Genomic DNA, 20,217 nt, shown 5'->3' with positions numbered 1-20,217 from the left:
TTTTGTTGTTTTATTTTAGTTTACCTCCAACCTAACTATCTCTTTTTGAGAATATTGCAATTGTGATGATAAGTTAGGTTACATATTTTATTCCATTTATGTGTAAGTAACTTATCTAATTAGCTACTGATTTTTTAATTTATTTCCTTACCTTCACACCGATTTATACCTATGTGAAAATAATTCACACTATCAAATACAGAATACGATACTTGCAATTATAATCCATACTATTATAAATGCGAAAGTAACTCTGTCTGTTACTCAATCACGCCTAAAGTACTGAACCAATTTGCATGAAATTTGGTATGGAGATATTTTGATACCCGAGAAAGGACATAGGCTATCTTTTATTGCGAAATATGTACCACGGGCGAAGCCAGGGCGGGCCGCTAGTATTAAATAAACTATAATAAATGAATGTAACAAGTAAGTTTAATAATATACAAGATTATTTTTGAACTGAAACTTCTTTAGGCGCGTTGAAAGTAAAATTTCAGGCTGGCGTCATGGCAATATCGTCACGTCATGGAGTAAGGCGACGAATTTAGTATCTTTGAATCTTGCCAAAGAAGTTTTACTTCTGACACGTGGGCTCGGCACACACACACTTTTTTATTTTTATTTTGAGAACTTTAAAATATTTAGGTACTCTAATAATATAAGTCATTTCTTACTAAACAAGAATTATTCAAATAAATAAAATTTGAATTCATTCATAGATTGTGAATCAGCTGGCTCTTACATAACATCAAATAAATATAATAGTGACTATCGACCTTGAGCACTGTTTACACTATCACACCGTTGACTCAAAGTTGTAAGAAAAGAAAATCATTGATTCATCAAACCGGAACTATAATACTACAAATTTGAATAGGTCATAGTTTTATTTTGGATGCTGTGATACTATACTTACTCGTCGTTATTGAGATCTTATAAATTTACTAGCTGTTGCCCGCGACTTCGTCCGCGATTAGGTCGTTTTTCGTCATTCGTTGTTTAAAAAAAATACGTGACACTTTATTTTAAAATTTTCTTAATTATTGTCTCTTAGAAAATTTAACTACATTAAAATTGAACACTCTGATAAGTAAATCTTAAAATCTGAAGAAAACATGAATGTGGTTTAAATTCTACATTACTTAGTATCAAATAATAATCTAAATTAAATGTAGATTAACAGTTTGAGCACACCATTATAGAATATGTACCTAAGTATTAAATTACGTTAGTTTACATAGTAACTTTACTAAAAACACGATGACTATCTTTCGCGCTCGATACCACAAACTAAGCATGTTTGTGGTACGTGGCCCGCGTCACTTGACCCCCATCTGGATCCATGATGATGATTCCATCCTGAAGATGATTCAGAAGATGATCCAGGATGATTCCATCCTGAAGATGATTTCTTTTGCCTGGAAGAAACCACCGTCGCCTAACAAATATAATGTGTTTTCTTATAAAACCGTTACATAATTTATTTTATCTACTTAAATAATGAAAATGATATATTTATAAAATATAAAACATATTATTTAAAATGATTAAAAATAAATAAATGAAGCAACTACGATTCAAAGAAAACATCTTTTTCAGTGTGAAAATGCTCTAAGCAATCCTGGATGATGAACTGTATATCATGTACCTACTCTGATCCCAGTACGGTCGGTACGTCGATAGCCATAACGATAAATATTATAATCAGATAACCGCAAAGTCAAAATAAAAACATTACTTGTAAAGTTGTGAGTGCAAAATTTACGTTTCATTTGGCAATAACATTTTTTTCGGTACTAAAACGTAGTAGTTTGATATGTGGTTGGCTGCCCCTCCTCTCCTTCCTGAAAAATATCCTCCAAAATTTCCCGAGATATAACGTAGTAGTTTGATATGTGGTTGGCTGCCCCTCCTCTCCTTCCTGAAAAATATCCTCCAAAATTTCCCGAGATACTTCCAATGATTGAACCATTGGACGTTGGACATTAACTTCAGTCAAAAATTGACGAAGCGGATGATTACTAATTTCCACTTAATCCTCGCTGCTACTGTCTTTATCATCAAATCATCAATTTTCAAGTGGTGTAGTAAAAATATCAGCAGAAATCGTCTTCCAAAGGCGATATAATTTTATTAGCATTGAATAAAAAAATCAAAAGTTAACTGTAAATCTATAAAAAAAGCTACTTACAAATAAAATTTTATCAAAAACTTCTGTTCCCAAATCCCAATGCACCTCAAAATAATAAAAGAATCATTCATTTCATTTCATTTCAATAAATACCTGTAAGTAACAACTTACCTTTTGTGGGAACGCATGATGGTGAAAATTCACAAAACACGAAGATTGCATTTGATATTTTTGGTTTTATGGCATTCAATTGCTTTATAAATATCACTACATAGTATAAAAAAGTCGCTTTCTGTGTCCCTATGTCCCTATGTCCTTTTGTATGCTTAAATCTTTAAAACTTCGCAACAGATTTTGATGCGGTTTTTTTAATAGATAGACTGATTCAAGAGGAAGGTTTTAGTACATAATTTATTAGGTTTTAGACAAAGCGGACGAAGCCGCGGGCGGTAAGCTAGTAAATTTATAAAACACGAAGATTTTAAAAATTGTAACTAATGAACACAACAATATATTATTATACTCTTTGGAACACAATCATTAGATTAACTGTAGATAATGGTGTCTATTTTTACTTAAAATAATAAACATCTAAGTAGGTACCCTCACTTTAAAAAAAATGTAGTTTATTATTTACACGAAATATATCTTATAGGGAACGGAAGATATGGGTTAAAGAGTTAAATAAATAAATAACATAATTATATTTAAATTATTAATTTTTAACATTGTGTTCAGTAGTGTTAACATGTAAATTGATTTGATTTTTACGAAATCTCATAGATGGCGCTGTTACAAAATTAACATTATACAACTTACATTCTTTAAGCTATGTTTCTCTTCCCAAGTTACTTAAATGGCATAATTTTTATAGTGTCAATATAGATATTGTCAAACAACATTTATATATGCGTCATTTGATTATTAATTTCCAATAGTTAACGTGTAAATTGATTTGATTTTTATAACATTTAATAGATGGCGCTGTTTCTAATTTGTCTTTATACTACTAAATTCATTAAACTGTTTCTCTGCCCAAATTACGTAAATGACATAGTTTTTATTTTGTAAAGCTAGATAATAGCATGGCTTACTCGAAACCAACATTTAAACATGAGTCTTTAGATTGTACGCTGTCGTAATACACGGAATACGTAAGAAAAATAAAGGTTCACAGCTCCTCCCCCGTAGATGATAGCTTGATAATATGTAGCCTATAGCCTCACCCGACCTGTTAGTAATATTCATGCAAAATTTGAAGTCAATCTATGCAGTACTTTTCGAGATTAGCTCGGACAAACATACAGACAAACAGACAAACAGACAAACAGACAAACAGACAAACAGACAAAAATTCTAAAAACTATGTTTTTGGCTTCTATATCGATTATAGATCACGGCCCAGGTATTCTTTTAAAAAAATATTCAATGTACAGTTTTGACTTTCCTACGATTTTATTATATGTATAGATTTGTAGAAAGAAATCCCTAAAACTATTGAAACTATTTTGAGAATTATTTTTCCGGTAGAAAGTTGCGCTGTATCTTTTTGACGTAGGTTATTATATAGCTATCGAAGTGGGAGCACGTACATTCTAAGGGCCGATTTTTCAATCCTTGGTTAAAATTTATCCGTCCAATAAAGTCCATTTTAAAATGTCACCTGTAAACTGTCAAATACGGACATTAAGAATACATTTTTGAAATGGTAGTATAATACGTTATTCGATGAATAAGTTTTAACCAAGGATTGAAAAATCAGCCCTAATGTACTAAATTATATAAAACTGTGCAAACGAATAACATATCCAATGTAGGATTCTTCTCCGTTTACATTAAGTACAAACTAAAAATTATGTACAAACACAGGTATAGTTCATATTGTTTACAGTAAATTGTTGTAACTAAGTACATGTTTTGGTTTATAGGTCATTTATATTTAGTCCAGTTTCTATCTATACTATACTATATTTATTTGTTTGTTTGAACGCGCTAATCTCGGAAACTACTGGTCCGATTTGAAAAATTCTTTCGGTGTTAGATAGCCCATTTATCGAGGAAGGCTATATTATATAATCATCTCGCTAAGACCAACAGGAGCAGAGCACTGCGAGTAAAACCGCAGAGCACAGCTTGTAGATGATAAAAATGATAATGAGTATGTAAACGTAGTAGTTGTAACAATAGTTGGTTTATGTTCTAAGACGCTACTAACGTCATATTGTAATGAAATCATAATGCGTCACTGAACCGAACGGATAAGCGCATGCGCATCTATGGGCTACAATGAATTGAATATGGAAATAAAGGGAGTTTGTGTTTGTTTTCTTTAGTTGTAACTAATTAGGAGTAGGATGTTATATGTCGCTAGCTGATCGCCCCGGCTTCGCCCGGGTTGACCCAGGATAGCAAAAAATAAAAAGCTGATAATATATAGATATTACTCAGGAAATATATAGTTTCTAACGGTATATAGTAATTTTTAAAATCGATAGTGTACCTAATTTTTGAGATTTTTTGTTATATGTAAAAATAATGTATATAGTCTCCTTGTATTAAAAAAATGAATTTGATTTTATTTATTATCACCATACCCAACTCAAATAATACAGTAGTATATTGATTTTAATAAATTTATGTAGGTAGCTTGAAAATTCGTTACCTCTCCCTATACTAAACGGATTGACAGATTGTGATAAAATTAATTTTTATTTTAAGAAGAATATATAGGAAAGAATAGATGGTATTAAAACTATAATAAAATGGTGGGGTTCTAAAATACTCATATTAAAAAAAACCATCTCTGAGTACAATATCTTCTCTGGAACTACTAGACAGATTTAAGTAATTGAAACCTACTTTTACGATCATAGATGGCGCTGTTTCAAACTATTAAAGCATAATGAGAGCAAAATATATTTTTTTTAATAATAATAATAATTAATGGAATTAAATATCTACTAGAATGATGAACATTTCAAAATTCGACTTTTAAACAACTATTTACAGATCGGTTTCAGTCGTATTTATTAATTAAAATATTAGATATACATACATTATATTATATAATATGTACTTGTAGCTTTTTATACAACCTATTGACTTGTTATGATTACAGAGTAAGATTATTATACTTACCTAATCAAGTGTTTACGTAGTAGGTAGTCTGGAAGAGATCGCTAACTAATGATAAGACACTCATTTGAACATGTTCCTATTTTTATGTTCCTTCTCTATTTCTTTTTTTTTCTATAAAAACAATAAAGTATTAAATAAATAACTACCTATATAATTCTTGCATACTGAATATCAACATATTTATAGGTTCGTCGATATAAATAATAACTGTGTTTAAAAATAATTAATCAAACAGGAAACATTTATTACTTGCAGGATAATAATTTATGCCGATAGTAAGAAATCATTTAAAGAGGTTTGTTTGAAAATATTGTCATTTATGGAGATAAGAAAGTTGTGCTATCGTCACGAAGAATGAATCAACTTTATAGTCAAAGAGATAGTTGTGATTTATTAGTATCATTTAGTGTTCAGCTCTTTGACTAAGTGTGTGTGTTGTTTTTTGTTAAAATTTGTTGCAAATGATACTACACACTGTAATTTTAATTACTATTCTTCATCGCACTAACTCTTTCTAGTAAATATGTAATAAAATACTTATGTTTAGAATTTTTATTTTAAACTTACTCCTTATAAATTTTGCACAAACAATCCCTTTATTTAGGTAACTTTTTATTACACATAACAATCGTTGATTTGTTTGGTAAACAAATGCCACATTAAATACAACGCATCAGTTACATGCCCTCTAACGGACAAAGTCCCCACTGTATTGCAATGACTAAACGCCAAAAATGGACTAAAAAATGTAAAAACTGATTCCTTTTTTCGTACTCAGACAAACCAAACCAGCTTAGGTCAATGAACATTATTGCACTTACGCACTGTGCATTGGACACTCTTATTTCAAAAAGTATTATAAGATAATTCACAGTATCAAATGCGCGATGCTTAACGTGAGTAGTGACGTCATTGAACCAATATGAGACGCATAAAAACTACACATCGGAATTCTTACGAACAATAAATGAATCATTTGTATTTCTTTGACCATTTCCTAAAATATCTTCTTCCCTATACTGTTTTTGGTAAGATATTTTTTAATATGTACCAACTACACAGATAACTTCTCTCGCCCGCGAGTTCAATGTATTTTTTATGTCAATACTAATCTTCTTAATATATATAAATCTCGTGTCACAATGTTTGTTTTCAATGGACTCCTAAACCACTTAACCGATTATAATAAAATTCGCACACCATGTGCAGTTCGATCCAACTTGAGAGATAGGATAGTTTAAATCTCAAATCGTTTTAGAAAAAGCGGGCGAAGCCGCGGGCAGTAAGCTAGTAACAATATAATTTATCTTTCTACACTACACTATTGTAAATTTAAGATGCAGAAGATCCTTGCAAAGAAGTGATCTGAGTCAAAATAACTTTCCTTGATAGACTAATAAGCTATTTTTACATACTCATATAATTAAGTAAGTAATTAATTTTATGCAAGCAAACCGGAGTGAATACAGCAAGCTTTTTCCTGATTACTTGTGTTGCATTCTAACTTAGATCATTCACATTTCCTTGTATTTGTAATTAAGTACATTATTATAAAATCTATTTAAAACTCTATGTAGAGTCATAAAACACCAAATCTTCTAAACGTGATTTAAACACAGCATAGTAATTTAAAATATTAATGTATAGAAAACCAAGAATTTATTATTATCTAAAATATGTTTCTAAATCCAAAGTTGAACTTAGTTGCGAAATAATAGTCACGTAAAAAGACAAACCTGGCCTTAAAACATTACTCTCCTTTTAGCACTCGGTTAACCTCCTGAACTATGCCTATAGTCTAGTCTCTCACAGGACCGTCAAGAAATCTGTTTTAGTATATAAAAATCATTCCACTATAAGGCAAACATTATGATAATATAAATTTATCACGATGAGTCAATGGACAAACAGGACAAAGGCGCATAACGTTATAATTAGTGGTATAGTGTGGACGCACGGACAGGTTAGTGGAATTTTTATATATATAATTTTGACCGATTTAAAACGGTTAAAACGTAAACTTGTTTTACGTGAGTGAATGGCCAGTTACTTCGTTAGCTATGGAGGCGTAATGTTGTTTTTTAGTGTAGAGAACACGTAGAGAATTTGTTATCAAACATTAAATGTTGTTGTTGTTAAATCGTGTTTTATATCGGTTAAAATTTGTTGTGTAGGTCCGGGTTGTAGTGAGATATATGAGTGTATGTTAAATTATAATTGAATTTTAATGTTTTGTTTTGACTCAGTTTGTTAAAAAATATTGTTTAAATAAGTGATTTTTTTATTTATTCAAGAAAATAATAAAAAAATATTGGTAAGTTTTCTATTAAGGTTCAGAGATTCCTGTTAACTGTAAGTTAATGTTTGTGTATTATTCCGGATATATTTAAATACTAGGTTTCAGCCCGCGGCTTCGCCCGCGCAGTCAAAGAATAACCCGTATAGTTCCCGTTCCCGTGCCCGTGGAATTTCCGGGATTGCGTCATTTTCCCGGGATAAAATGTTCTTTCTCGGGTATCAAAATATCTCCATACCAAATTTCATGAAAATTGGTTCAGTAGTTTAGGCGTGATTGAGTAGCAGACAGACAGACAGAGTTACTTTCGCATTTATAATATTAGTATGGATTGGGGTTTAAAAATATTTTAGGTAACGCCGGAATCCTATTTGTCCATGTTTTAGTAGTCTATTTAAATAATTAAATTTTATTTATTTAAACACGATATTACACCTGTCAAAACATAGCACTTCTTAATATAAACAAAATAAATAAGAGGAAAAATATAAACACAGATTCGTCAATAATATTCGAAGAAATAAATAGGTAGGTAGTACGTATTTGAAAAATTTTTTACTTAGTCTCTATATAATACTTTATTTTGTTTATTACTAGATGGCGCTATGTGATAGGTCTAGAATGGTCTAGAAAAATAAATAGACACTAATCAGACTTCAGATATTATTGTATTAATTCCTAAGAAGCCCTTTTGGGACAGTGGTTTATTTGGTTAAATCATGAATACTTGTAAATTGTAATATTATAAATACCGTCTATCTGCCTGTTACGCTTGGCTTAATTGGTGCTGAACCAATTTGGATGAAATTTTTAATGAAAATAATTGAAAACTCTTAAATAAGGAAGGAGCATTTGTTTTATAAGAGAGCATAGGATACTAAATTTACTGTCAAATACACCTATTATATTAGGTATTTCGCGAAGAATTTTCTGGTTTTAGTAGTTTCAAAAATTAGGTCATGAGCATTCAACAGATTGCAACATACTCTCAAATCAAAAGTGTTAACTGATATAGGTATATTAACAGTTTATTATCACGTAACTCACAAAAGAGGGAATCAAAACTTATTGAATTATAACAATAAATCTATAATATAAAAATGAATCCCAAAATGTGTTGGTAAGCGCATAACTTTAGAACAGCTGAACCGATTTCTTTAATTCTTTTTTTATTATATTCCTTGAAGTACGAGGATGGTTCTTATGTAGAGAAAACGTGAATATGTACCACGGGCGAAGCCGGGACGGATCGCTAGTCTATAATAAAATAATTATATTCATATTATGTAACTAGCTGTGCCCGCGACTTCGTCCGCGTGGAATAGTGACTGCATAGTAGTTACCTACTACTTAACTTTTATTGAATAAACACGTCCTAACATAAATAATTAAAAGAACTGTTAGTAAAATTTAAATACTAAACTGATCTAAAAAATAAAAAAATAAATGCCTAATTAATTTTCTACGTAAAATTTATTTTAAATTATGTCATAGGTATTATTTGTTAGGCACCAGGAGGGAGAGGAGCAAATTTATTTACCTTCCTTCCTTGTATGGATGCTTTTGACAATATATTGTGCAGCAACTGAGTGCCGAGACAAACGTCAAAACGTAAAGGAATAGAATCCGCTATCGATAGATACTAATTGACATAAGCGTATGTTTTGCTAAGGATTTGTTCACCCTACCAACGACGACGACGACCACGAACAAAATTTTCATCCAGTCGCAATTTAATAAAATTGTGCAAAACACAATTAGAATAAAAAATTAAAATTACCTGTCGTTCTGGTGCTTGGAAAATTTTTTTTTTGAGATCAATGAATGAAAAAATAGATTTTTCGTAGAAACGGTGGCTCCTAGAAAAAAAATGTATTTGAAGTTTTTTGTAGATAATATTATGATCTACAATTTTGGTAAAAGGTACCAATTTTTATATTAATTGTCCTCGAATTGTTTTTCTTTCCGAATACCAGTATGACGGGAAATTTTAATATTTTATTTTGAACTAATTTTGTCTGGAGGACAATTTTGGTCGTAGTCATCGCCGTCACTACTAAAATATCATGAGTTTATGACAAAAATTAGTAGCAGGCCGAGACTAATGTCAGAGAATAGAATAACGCTAAGGAATAGAAACTGCTATCGATAATTTTTGACATAAGCTCATGATATTTTAGTAATGGTTCGGTCACACTACCAACGACGACGACGACCAAGACCAAAATTTTCATCCTGACAAAATTGGTTCAAAATAATATGTTAAAATTTCCCGTCATACCGGTACTCAGAAAGAAAAAAAAAATTCGAGGACTATTAATAGAAAAATAGGTTTCTTGTGATTTTCGCCGAGACGGCAAGTTAATCGTTTCCTCCTTAACTTTTACCAAAATTGTAGATTATAAAATTATCTTTAAAAAACTTCACATACATTTTTTTCTAGGAGCCACTGTTTCTACGAAAAATCTATTTTTTCAGTCATCGTTGATCTCAAAAATAAAAATTCCAATCACCAGAACGACTGGAAATTTTAATAATTGATTTTTAATTGTGTTTTGCACAATTTTGTTAAATTGCGACTGGATGAAAATTTTGTTCGTGGTCGTCGTCGTCGTTGGTAGGGTGAACAAATCCTTAGCAAAACAACGCTTATGACAATTATTATCGATAGCGGATTCTATTCCTTTGCGTTTTGACGTTTGTCTTAGCGCTCTTATCTTTCCTGTCTCACGCCTGCAGTAACTAAACCGTATAGACCGTTCAATAAAAATTAAATTAAAAAAACTCAACGCAACGAAGAAAAGTGCATAGAAAGAGGAATAAATAATTTCACAAACTTCCCGAAGATCTTTAAAAATAAATATAATAAAAAAAACAAAGTCGTCGGGGCTGCCATACCATCATTATCACAATATATATTATATATACTGTATATATTTTTTATTAAGGTACTTAATTTTAAAGATCGTTGGGAAGTTTGTAAAATTATTTATTCCTTTTCCTTCGTTGCGTTGGGTTTTATTTTAATTTTAAACTTCGGCTTCTTATTTTCATGTAATATTTTCAAGTGAGCGAGACCTACTTCTACTACATTCCTACATCATATTGATATCTATAAGTTTGTTGCTCCTTGACATCTTTTAAGTTCGGCCGTAACCGTGCATAAATTTGGACCACAGTGGCAAAAGAAGTGGTATATTTAAGAAAAAAAATTGCCAAGGGCCAGGCCTATGTGGCTTTGAGAAGAGTTCAAAATTTCCAGGGTGTGGCTGTCCTCTCGCTCCCCTATCCCCCTCTTCTTTCACAGACTTTCAACCCTTCCCTTTCCATCCCTAGTAAATGGCAGAACCGATTTTGATGTAAATAATATTATCTAATTGTACCTGGCTATATGTACACGTCATATCCTAACGTTTGATGCTCCATTTGGTTTATTTATCTAACCACTGTCACCCCTAAAGTGCCCTATATGTAATAAACGGATGAACCGATTTCGATAAAACATTACTAATTGTAATTCACCCGTTATGCACATTCATTTGATATATCACTAAGGTATATTTGACAACATTCGTTTCTTTCATTCCCACTTATACCTATTTATAGGTATAGTAAATGGATGAACCGATTTTGATTAAATATGTCTAATTATACTTTACACGTCATGCCCTTTCATTTCATATGTCACTTGAGTCAAAATTCACTTTTTTTATTACCTACCACTTTTATACCTATATCAAATAAATGGATGAACCGATTTTGATAAAATTTGACTTATTTTTACTGATAGGTCGTTCACTTTCATTTAATATATCACTAAAGTATATTCGACAACTTTAGTTATTCTCATTCCCATTTTTACCCCTATATACCTAGGTACAATAAATGGATGAACCGATTTTGATACAGTTTATTTAAGAACCAGCGTCGGAAAATATGCTGCCTAACAAAAAAACATCATCTAATTCGGATTACCTGCTAGCGAGCTACGGTGGCACAAACAGATACACACACATAGCGGTCAAACACTTATCACCCATCTTTTTGCGTCGGGGGTTAAAAATATAATACGACATAATTTAAAGGACATTTTATGTATAAAATTTACCTAGAAGTAAGCATAATTCTAATTTGACCAAAAAAATGTGTATAGAATGCCTTAGCAAATGTTCGCCGTGAATACTTAAATGGTCATAACTTTTTTATTTACGAACCGATTGACATGAAATGAACACTAAATGTTTAATGAAGATTACCACAATATATTAGTGAAAACCGCATCTTAATCGGATAAGCCGTTTCTGAGATTAGCGTGCACGAACATACAGACAAACAGACAAACAGACAAACCGACAAACAGACAAACAGACAAACAGACAAAAATTTTTTTAACTACAGTTTTGGGTTTGGGATCTATTTAATAATAGCACCTGCTAATTTTTTTTTATATATTTTGATTGTACAGACACGACTTTTCTAGAATTTTATTATATGTATTGATGATGATGATGATGATGATGATGATGATGATGACTATGTAGTGTATGTACTTGCTGTGTCCCGCGGTTTTACCCGCATTGCTCCGCTCCTATTTGTCTTGGTGTTATGTTATAATATTATAAATAGCCTATTATATCCTGCATCGATAAATGGCCTGTCTAACAGTGAAATCATTTTTCAAATCGGACCCGTTGTTCCTGAGATTTGCGAGTTCAAGCAAACAAACAGACTCTTCAGCTTCATAATATTAATAATCTATATTAATATTATAAACTTGACTTTGGTAGTTTTGGATGAGTCATAGAAAATTAATTAAGGTTAATCACAGCCTAAAAAATATGACGTAGTTTAAGCCTGTAGGTACCGAATACTTTTACAAGGTTATGATTTGTCAAGGTGTGATATACCTAGCTCTAAATTACTATAATATTATAAAGCTGAAGAATTTGTTTGTTTGAACGCGCTAATCTCAGAAACTATTGATACCGATTTGAAAAATTCTTTCGGTGTTAGATAACCCATTTTTCGAGGAAGGATCATCACGCTAAGACCAACAGGAGCTGAGTAATGCGGGTAAAACCGCGGAGCACAGCTAGTGATAGTTATAACTTTCTATATCGTTTCCTGCCTTTGTAAAGGTATTTGTTTATGGTAGAGATAGACACAATCAAACAATAATTATATTAACCAACCTCATACTTGATAATACAATCACTGAAAACTAAAGCAAATATTGGGAACTCTCTTTCATTATCTATATACATATAATAAATCTGTAGAAGGGTCAATTCTGTACATTGAAATTAATATTGAAAAAATAAATAGCAGGGGGTGTTACTGGATCGATACCAAACCCAAATATGTGATTAAAAAAAATTTTGTCTGTCTGTCTGTCTGTCTGTATGTGAAGGCATCACGTGAAAACTAGCGGTTCGATTTCGATGAAACTTGGTATAATTATACCTTATTATCCTGGGCGTAAAATAGGATACTTTTTATCCTGGAAAAATACGTAGAAAAAAATTAATCTTAATTTTCCAGTTTTATCCATAGACGTTGTTCCGTAGAACCGCGAACACACGTTGCGTATTATTATAGGCCTAGCCGTATTTGGGAATTGGGTTCAATAGATATTTATAAGATGTTATTGACAGAGGTACTCAAAATGGAGAAATAACCATCCACGCGAAGACCGACATCCGCGCGGACGGAGTTGCGGGCGGAAGCTAGTATTTAATAAATTCTGGAAGAAGTAATTAAAAAAGCTAATGATGACCATAATATTGTCACGCTTTAACTGCTTTAAGGACATGAATGATGAAAGAGTACTCTATAAATATTATTGAAATATTATAAATGGATCAGCTAATAGAGATCTCATAAACTCAAACTCATAAAAAGGACCTTTGTCAGTAAATAAAGCATAAGAAAAAAAATAGAACAATTCGAAGAGTAGAGCAAAGCTATTATTTAAAGAAGGTTTTTCCAAACTTATATTACAGAAGTTAGAAATTAGGAGCTGGTAGAGCTATTAACGAATAACTATGAAATTAAACCATACTTCCATACTAATATTATAAATGCGAAAGTAACTCTGTCTGTCTGTCTGTTACTCAATCACGCCTAAACTACAGAACCAATTTTCATGAAATTTTGTATGGAGATATTTTGATACCCGAGAAAGGACATAGGCTGCTTTTTATCCCGGGAAAATGACGCAATCTCGGAAATCCCATGGGAACGGGAACTATGCGGGTTTTTCTTTGACTGCGCGGGCGATGCCGCGGGCGGAAACCTAGTAGTCTATATTCTAAATATTCATTACATATTCTTCAGAAACATGGCACCGTTATCACTAAAGATAATCCTGGACGAGGGAGCGATCACACGAACTCTAATGTTCGACACCACCACCACTGTACGACAAGCACACCACATTATCAAAGACAAGATTCTTACGTTGGACCATGATAAAGGTAAGATTATTAAGCTTTTAAAAAAAGCAAGAGAGAAACCTCTAATACCTCTAAAGTATAGGTAAGTGCGTTGTACTCAGCGTATTGGCTATTGCAAATGTAACAGGCATTTGACCTAAAATTGTGATACAAAAAAATAGAGAGATTATGAAAATAGGTGGATATTGTTATTTAATAGGTATGTATCATCATTATCAGAGAGCACTTAGCAATATACCTAGGTAATGTGTGAAAGAATCAATAGATTAAAAATCTAAAAAAAAAACAAGGACTTAAGTACGAACTTTTACCACTACGCAAAGCTAAATAGAAGCTACTTAAACATATTTTCCAAATCGGAACACCAGTTCTAGAGATTATTTCGAATAAACGTAGAAAATATCCTGCTTATAATTTAAGTGTAAATAGTGTGTTTATTTGTGGATATTACGTAAATACAACTGGACATTCCTAAATTATTGTTGTACAGGAAAATGAAATACGCACGATAAAGGCAAAGTTACATTAATTAATTATTATTAACACAAATATCAATAAACTATGCCTGCAGTTTATTAAATTGTTAAAAGTGTATATGAGATGAAATTTAAACTTTTTCCAAATATACTTACTATTGAATTTTCCCTTATTTATGAAGTACTAGCTGTTTCCCGAAATTTCACCCCCGTGGCTCCGCTCCTGTTGGTCGTAGCGTGGTGATATAATATTATAGCCTATAACCTTCCTCGATAAATGAGCTTTCTAACACCGAAAGAATTTTTTAAATCGGACCAGTAATTTCCGAGATTAGGGCGTTCAAACAATCAAACTCTTCAGCTTTATAATATTAGTATAGATTAATATTTCCTATACAGTTCCTTATACTTACATTATAATGTTGAAACTTCACAAAAACAAAATCTTACGCATCATACGTAACATTTCAGAATACGGTTTCTTCCTGACCTCCGCTGACAACGATTGCTCGGGAGTATGGCTGGAGGACCACAGAACCCTGGAGTACTACATGCTGAGGGAGGGCGACTCTCTATACTACCTCGAGAAGAACAGGAACTTGAGGGTTCGAATGTTGGATGGTAAGTAGATGCTATTAGTTAAGTATAGTATACAAAATTCGTTTTTTTTTTTAAATATTCATCTCATATGCGGCTGGACCTTTCATGTGCTAAACTTTATTTGGTTTTTCCTATCCGACTACAGACTTAACTTTTAGGCGGAAAATGAGAAATCTTAACAAAAATAATTAATGATAGGAAAATGCTAAATATAATGGCACATAGTTCATATTAGAAAGAATTTGTCGAACACTACACATTTGAAATCCATCACAAATATATATGAAAAGGAATAAAATAAATAACTTAATCTACTCCATTTTATGCTAATTGGCTCATTACAGTTCAAAGTACATATTATCTGTAATGAGGTAAGCAGTTAACTTAATTCTCAGTACATCTAACCCACAAAGATGAAAAGCTTTTCTATTCTAGGAATAAAATGAGGACTTATTTATACACTCATTGTACTATTTACATTGATGATTTTATCGGGCACACATAAAACACTTTCTTGTTCTTAATGATGTAGAATATTTTTTTAATTAACCGACTTCAAAAAAAGGAGGAGGTTCTCAATTCGGCCGGTATATATATTATGTATATCTATTTTCTTTCAGGATCCGTAAAAACGATGCAAGTTGATGAATCGAAGAATATTGGTGATCTTATGGTGCTTATTTGTGAAAAAATTGGTATCACCAACCATGATGAATATGGCTTGGTAAGTTTAGCAAACGCAAACAATAATATAGGTAAAATAATGGGCTCATTAGGGAAAAGGGACAATATTTATGTATTACTCACAATAAATTACAGATTTAATTATTAGCTACTAATTGAATAATTATTAAATACTAAGTTAAATTTAATAATTAAAACGAAGTTATTAATTGGAAACAATTGAGACGAGTTGAAATTCGTTTGACAATAATTAAGTAATTACTGAAATGGTAATTTGTTAAATGACAACAAATTAATTTTCTTTAACAATTTTTATGTAACCAATAAAAACATAGAGATGTATATATTTTTAATTGTTGCGATACAACGATAATAAATAAAGAAAAAAATGTTCCAAAACGACTTCTAGTCCCAAATCCAAAAACCTATATTATAGTGATTAACAACAAACTTATATATTCAAACCGTAAAATGCTTATGAAAATATCGATCATATATCAAAATAAATCTATTTCAGTGTCGCGAAGACCAGGTGGAAGAAGAAATGAAGCCCATGACGGGGACATTGACCCTGAGGAAAAAAACACAATTCCGAGAGAAGGACGCTAAATTGGAACAATTGAGAAAGAAATTGAAGACTGATGATAATGGTATGTTAAGTTTAAGTTTTATAGGTGTTACTGCGTCATGCGTTAATTCTACAGATGGAGTAAACTTACTAAACTTGTAAAATAAAATACTGATGTAAATAGGTTGACTTAGATCGAGATTATTTTGTGTTTGATTTAAGAAGTGCGCGATTACCTAATAAGTAACTTTACCTTTTAAATAAAAAATAATAATTTCATCTATCTCTATATCTTGATGTATTTACTATTACAGCTGTAAAATGTTCGAAACGTATCAATTAATAGAAAATGACTTAGGTGTAACAAATGAACACTAATATCACCGGATAATCTCATGGTAGAGTCACCAGACATTTAGTAATATGCTTACATTCGATTGATCGCTCAATTTGATGAGTATGTTGATGCGTCACCTGATGGTCACCAAACTTATTACTGCGTCATCTTATGGTAGGTAGTATATTATGACGTAAATCAGTTATTTTACGTTTTGATTGTAAGATTGTAACTCACGTTGATATTTAAAAAATTTAAAGTATGAACTTATTTTGAATTATTAAATATTCGATTTTTAGACAATATAATGAAACAAACTACACGTTAATCGTATGTATAGGTTGGATAGTTCATTCGATGCACATTTCCTGTTCTTAAAATATTATTCTCAAGTACGAATCATATTAACTTTCAGTTGAGTGGTTAGACCAACACAAAACATTACGAGAACTACACGTAGACCCAAAGGAAACCCTGCTCTTCAAACGAAGGCTCTTCTACTCTGACCGTAATGTAGACTCCAGGGACCCGGTTCAACTCAATCTACTTTATGTGCAGACCAGAGACGCTATCTTGGATGGCCGTCAATTGGTCACTGAAGATAAAGGTAATGAACTTATTGTTATAGAAAGCGATAAGAATATGTAAATCAATTTTAATTTGAGGATAAAGTTTATTATGATTAAGAGAGAAAGTACGACAATAAATAACTTTGATGAGCGTATTTATTTGATAAGAAACAATATGGTAGTTTTATCTAGCCGCTGATATTAAGAACAAGTTGAATTAAAAAAAGTTATAATACACATACATAGTAGTAGGAACTAAAAAGTATTCCTTTTTAACCGACTTCAAAAAAAAGGAGGAGGTTATCAATTCGGCCGGTATGTTTTTTTTTTATGTATGTACACCGATTACTCCGAGGTTTCTGAACCGATTTACGTGATTCTTTTTTTGTTCGATGCGGGATGGTGTCGAATTGGTCCCATAAAAATTTTATTGGGATAGGCCCAGTAGTTTTTATTTTATGAGCATTTTTGTCTGTAGGTATTTGTAAATTTTGCAAGTGCAAGTTTGAAGTCGGTTGTTTTTAACGCAGTTATCACTTGTTCAAATATGTGTTTCAAAATCTATACTAATATTATAAAGAGGAAAGGTTTGTAATTATGTATGTATGTATGGTTTTCTCACATAAACTACTGGACCGATTTCAAAAATTCTTTCACCATTAGATAACTGCAACTTCACTGAGAATTAATATAGGCTAGGTTTTATGAAGGAAATCCAACGGGAACGGGAACTATGCGGGTTTTTCTTTGAAAACGCGGGCGAAGCCGCAGACGGAAAGCTAGTTTACAAATAATCAGATAAGGTTATTAATTTATATCTTCTACTTTCAGCCGTCGAGTTTGCTGGCATTCAGTGCCAGATTCAATACGAAGACTTCATTGAGGACAAGCATAAGTCTGGTTTTATTGAAAAGTATGTGTATTTTAATTTTTAATCATTCAGAGTCAAAATAACGTATAAAAATATACTGTACATTTTTAAAGCAAATGTAATGCATGTAGAAATCCAAAGATACAATTTTAAACACATTACTTATTCATAGAAAACGGTAATACGTTTCTATTTTTGAAGTGAAACTTCTTTATCGGGGTTGGAAAAAATTTAGTGTAACATTTTTTCGTTACGCGTGACATTTTTCCGTTACGCGCCATCTTTTTCTTATCCCTACCACGTGTGATTCGACGTATTTCTGTAAAGTTGCATATAGTATTTTATTTTTTGAAAAATAAGGTCATAAAGAAGTTTCACTTCTTTCGTGTGTACACTAGTACACGCAAACATTTTTTTTTAATTCATCTACATTTTTACAGTTTAAAAGAATTTCTCCCAGCCCAATACAGTACGAGCTGGGGGATTGAAAAGAGAATATTCAAAGAACACAAAAAGCACCACGGTTTAAGTCCTTTGGAGGCGAAGAATTTGTACACGAAAACTGCTAGAGAATTACCCACTTATGGCGTCACATTCTTTTTAGTCAAGGTATATTCCGAAATTATTATTATAGACGTTATCGTTTTCCTAAAAGGACAGAAGTTTTTAAATCTTAAAGGACGTGGAATTCACAAAAGAGATATGTTAAAAAAAAATTTTTAAACTATTTTTTTTACTAACAGGCAATTATTCTGGTTTATTTTCGTTTTATAGCCTGAATCATGACTAAACTAAAACCGCATAAAGTAATAAAATATCAAATAAAAACTTCTAAACCGTTACATTTTACATTGACTTAACAAATCAAACTGCAAACGTTACAGGAAAAACAAAAAGGCAAGAAGAAGCTAGTACCTCGCTTACTGGGCATAAACTCAGAGTCGATTCTGCGGCTGGATGAAGAGACTAAGGAAATACTGCAAGTGTGGCCGCTCACGCAGGTGAAAAGCTATAGAGCTGGCAGTGAATCATTTACACTTGATTTTGGGGACTACAGGTAATTATTATTTTTTTTTTAATTTATAATAGGAAATTTCCTTCACCGGCGCGTTGGGAGTAAAATTTCCAGGTCCGGCATTATGGCCCACGTCATGGAGTAAGACGACAATTTTAGTATCTTTGAATCTTGCCAAAGTAGTTTCACTTCTGACACGTGTGCTCCGTATACACGTTCTTTTTTAAGTTTTTATCTCTTACGAATAGTGTAGCATTTGAAAAAGTAAAATATGTGAGTAGGTAACTAACAAGCTTCTTATCATCTCAATTGTATTTAAAATTTATCGATATATTATTTCAGTGAAAAAGAATACGCCGTGAAAACAAACGATGCCATGAGAATCAGGGACATCCTACAGGGCTATATCGACATAATAAAGAAGAGACTCGCTGCTCCATACAATGTATCATACACACAGGGTGAAGCTATGTGCGAAGACAATGTGGAAATATCTAGGTAAGGATAAAAAATGTCAAAGAATAATTTGGTAAAATCGCCCCGTGGAAAACTTCTTTTTAATTCTGTCGACTCTACATATTATTATTCTCTGACATACATATATTCCACTGTATGTATCGCGATGAAACATGCATTTGAAAAATCTGTATTTTAGTACTAAAACAATAGTATTTTTACAAATCCTGAATATTTAAAAATACACAGATAAGTAGGATATAATAGGTAACTTTTTAAAACTTGTTTAGTTTTAAGATTAGTAATAAAATGAACTAAATAAGGCAATAAAATGCTTTTAAGATGCTAATTTGATAATTTCAGAGGAACCATCATGCAAAACATTGTTGCTAACAAAATCGTCGAACAATCATTTGTTGGGCCGAGCCGTATCATATCCGTGGAACAAGGTAATATGAATTCTATTGCATGTACAATTATTAAACTATTAAAAATATAAACCTCTTGTAAAATAATATAAAAGAAGCCATTACACTTTTTTTATAAATCATCCATATATTATTATTATTATGAAAGTACATGATGTACGTAAATAATTATTTTTAACAAAAATACTAT

General features: G+C 31.6%; 1 protein-coding gene across 1 annotated transcript in view; it reads left to right on the top strand.

The window, feature by feature from the left end:
* The first annotated feature begins 7,338 nt into the window (after positions 1 to 7,338).
* The window catches only part of LOC123703391 (talin-1-like), a 64,175-nt gene continuing 51,296 nt past the window's right edge, over positions 7,339 to 20,217 (top strand). The window contains exons 1-11 of the mRNA XM_045651319.1: positions 7,339 to 7,586; positions 13,905 to 14,044; positions 14,971 to 15,120; positions 15,720 to 15,823; positions 16,301 to 16,433; positions 17,104 to 17,295; positions 18,089 to 18,170; positions 18,569 to 18,737; positions 19,013 to 19,185; positions 19,486 to 19,641; positions 19,963 to 20,048. Coding sequence (XP_045507275.1) covers positions 13,909 to 14,044; positions 14,971 to 15,120; positions 15,720 to 15,823; positions 16,301 to 16,433; positions 17,104 to 17,295; positions 18,089 to 18,170; positions 18,569 to 18,737; positions 19,013 to 19,185; positions 19,486 to 19,641; positions 19,963 to 20,048 — 1,381 coding nt within the window. The 5' untranslated portion in view covers positions 7,339 to 7,586; positions 13,905 to 13,908. The remainder of the gene's footprint in view (positions 7,587 to 13,904; positions 14,045 to 14,970; positions 15,121 to 15,719; positions 15,824 to 16,300; positions 16,434 to 17,103; positions 17,296 to 18,088; positions 18,171 to 18,568; positions 18,738 to 19,012; positions 19,186 to 19,485; positions 19,642 to 19,962; positions 20,049 to 20,217) is intronic.

This window comes from Colias croceus, chromosome 26, assembly GCF_905220415.1.
Source record: "Colias croceus chromosome 26, ilColCroc2.1".
Classification (NCBI taxonomy): Eukaryota; Metazoa; Arthropoda; class Insecta; order Lepidoptera; family Pieridae; genus Colias; species Colias croceus.
The sequence above is the reverse complement of the archived record's forward strand: the minus strand, read 5'-3'. Positions and strand labels throughout refer to the sequence as shown.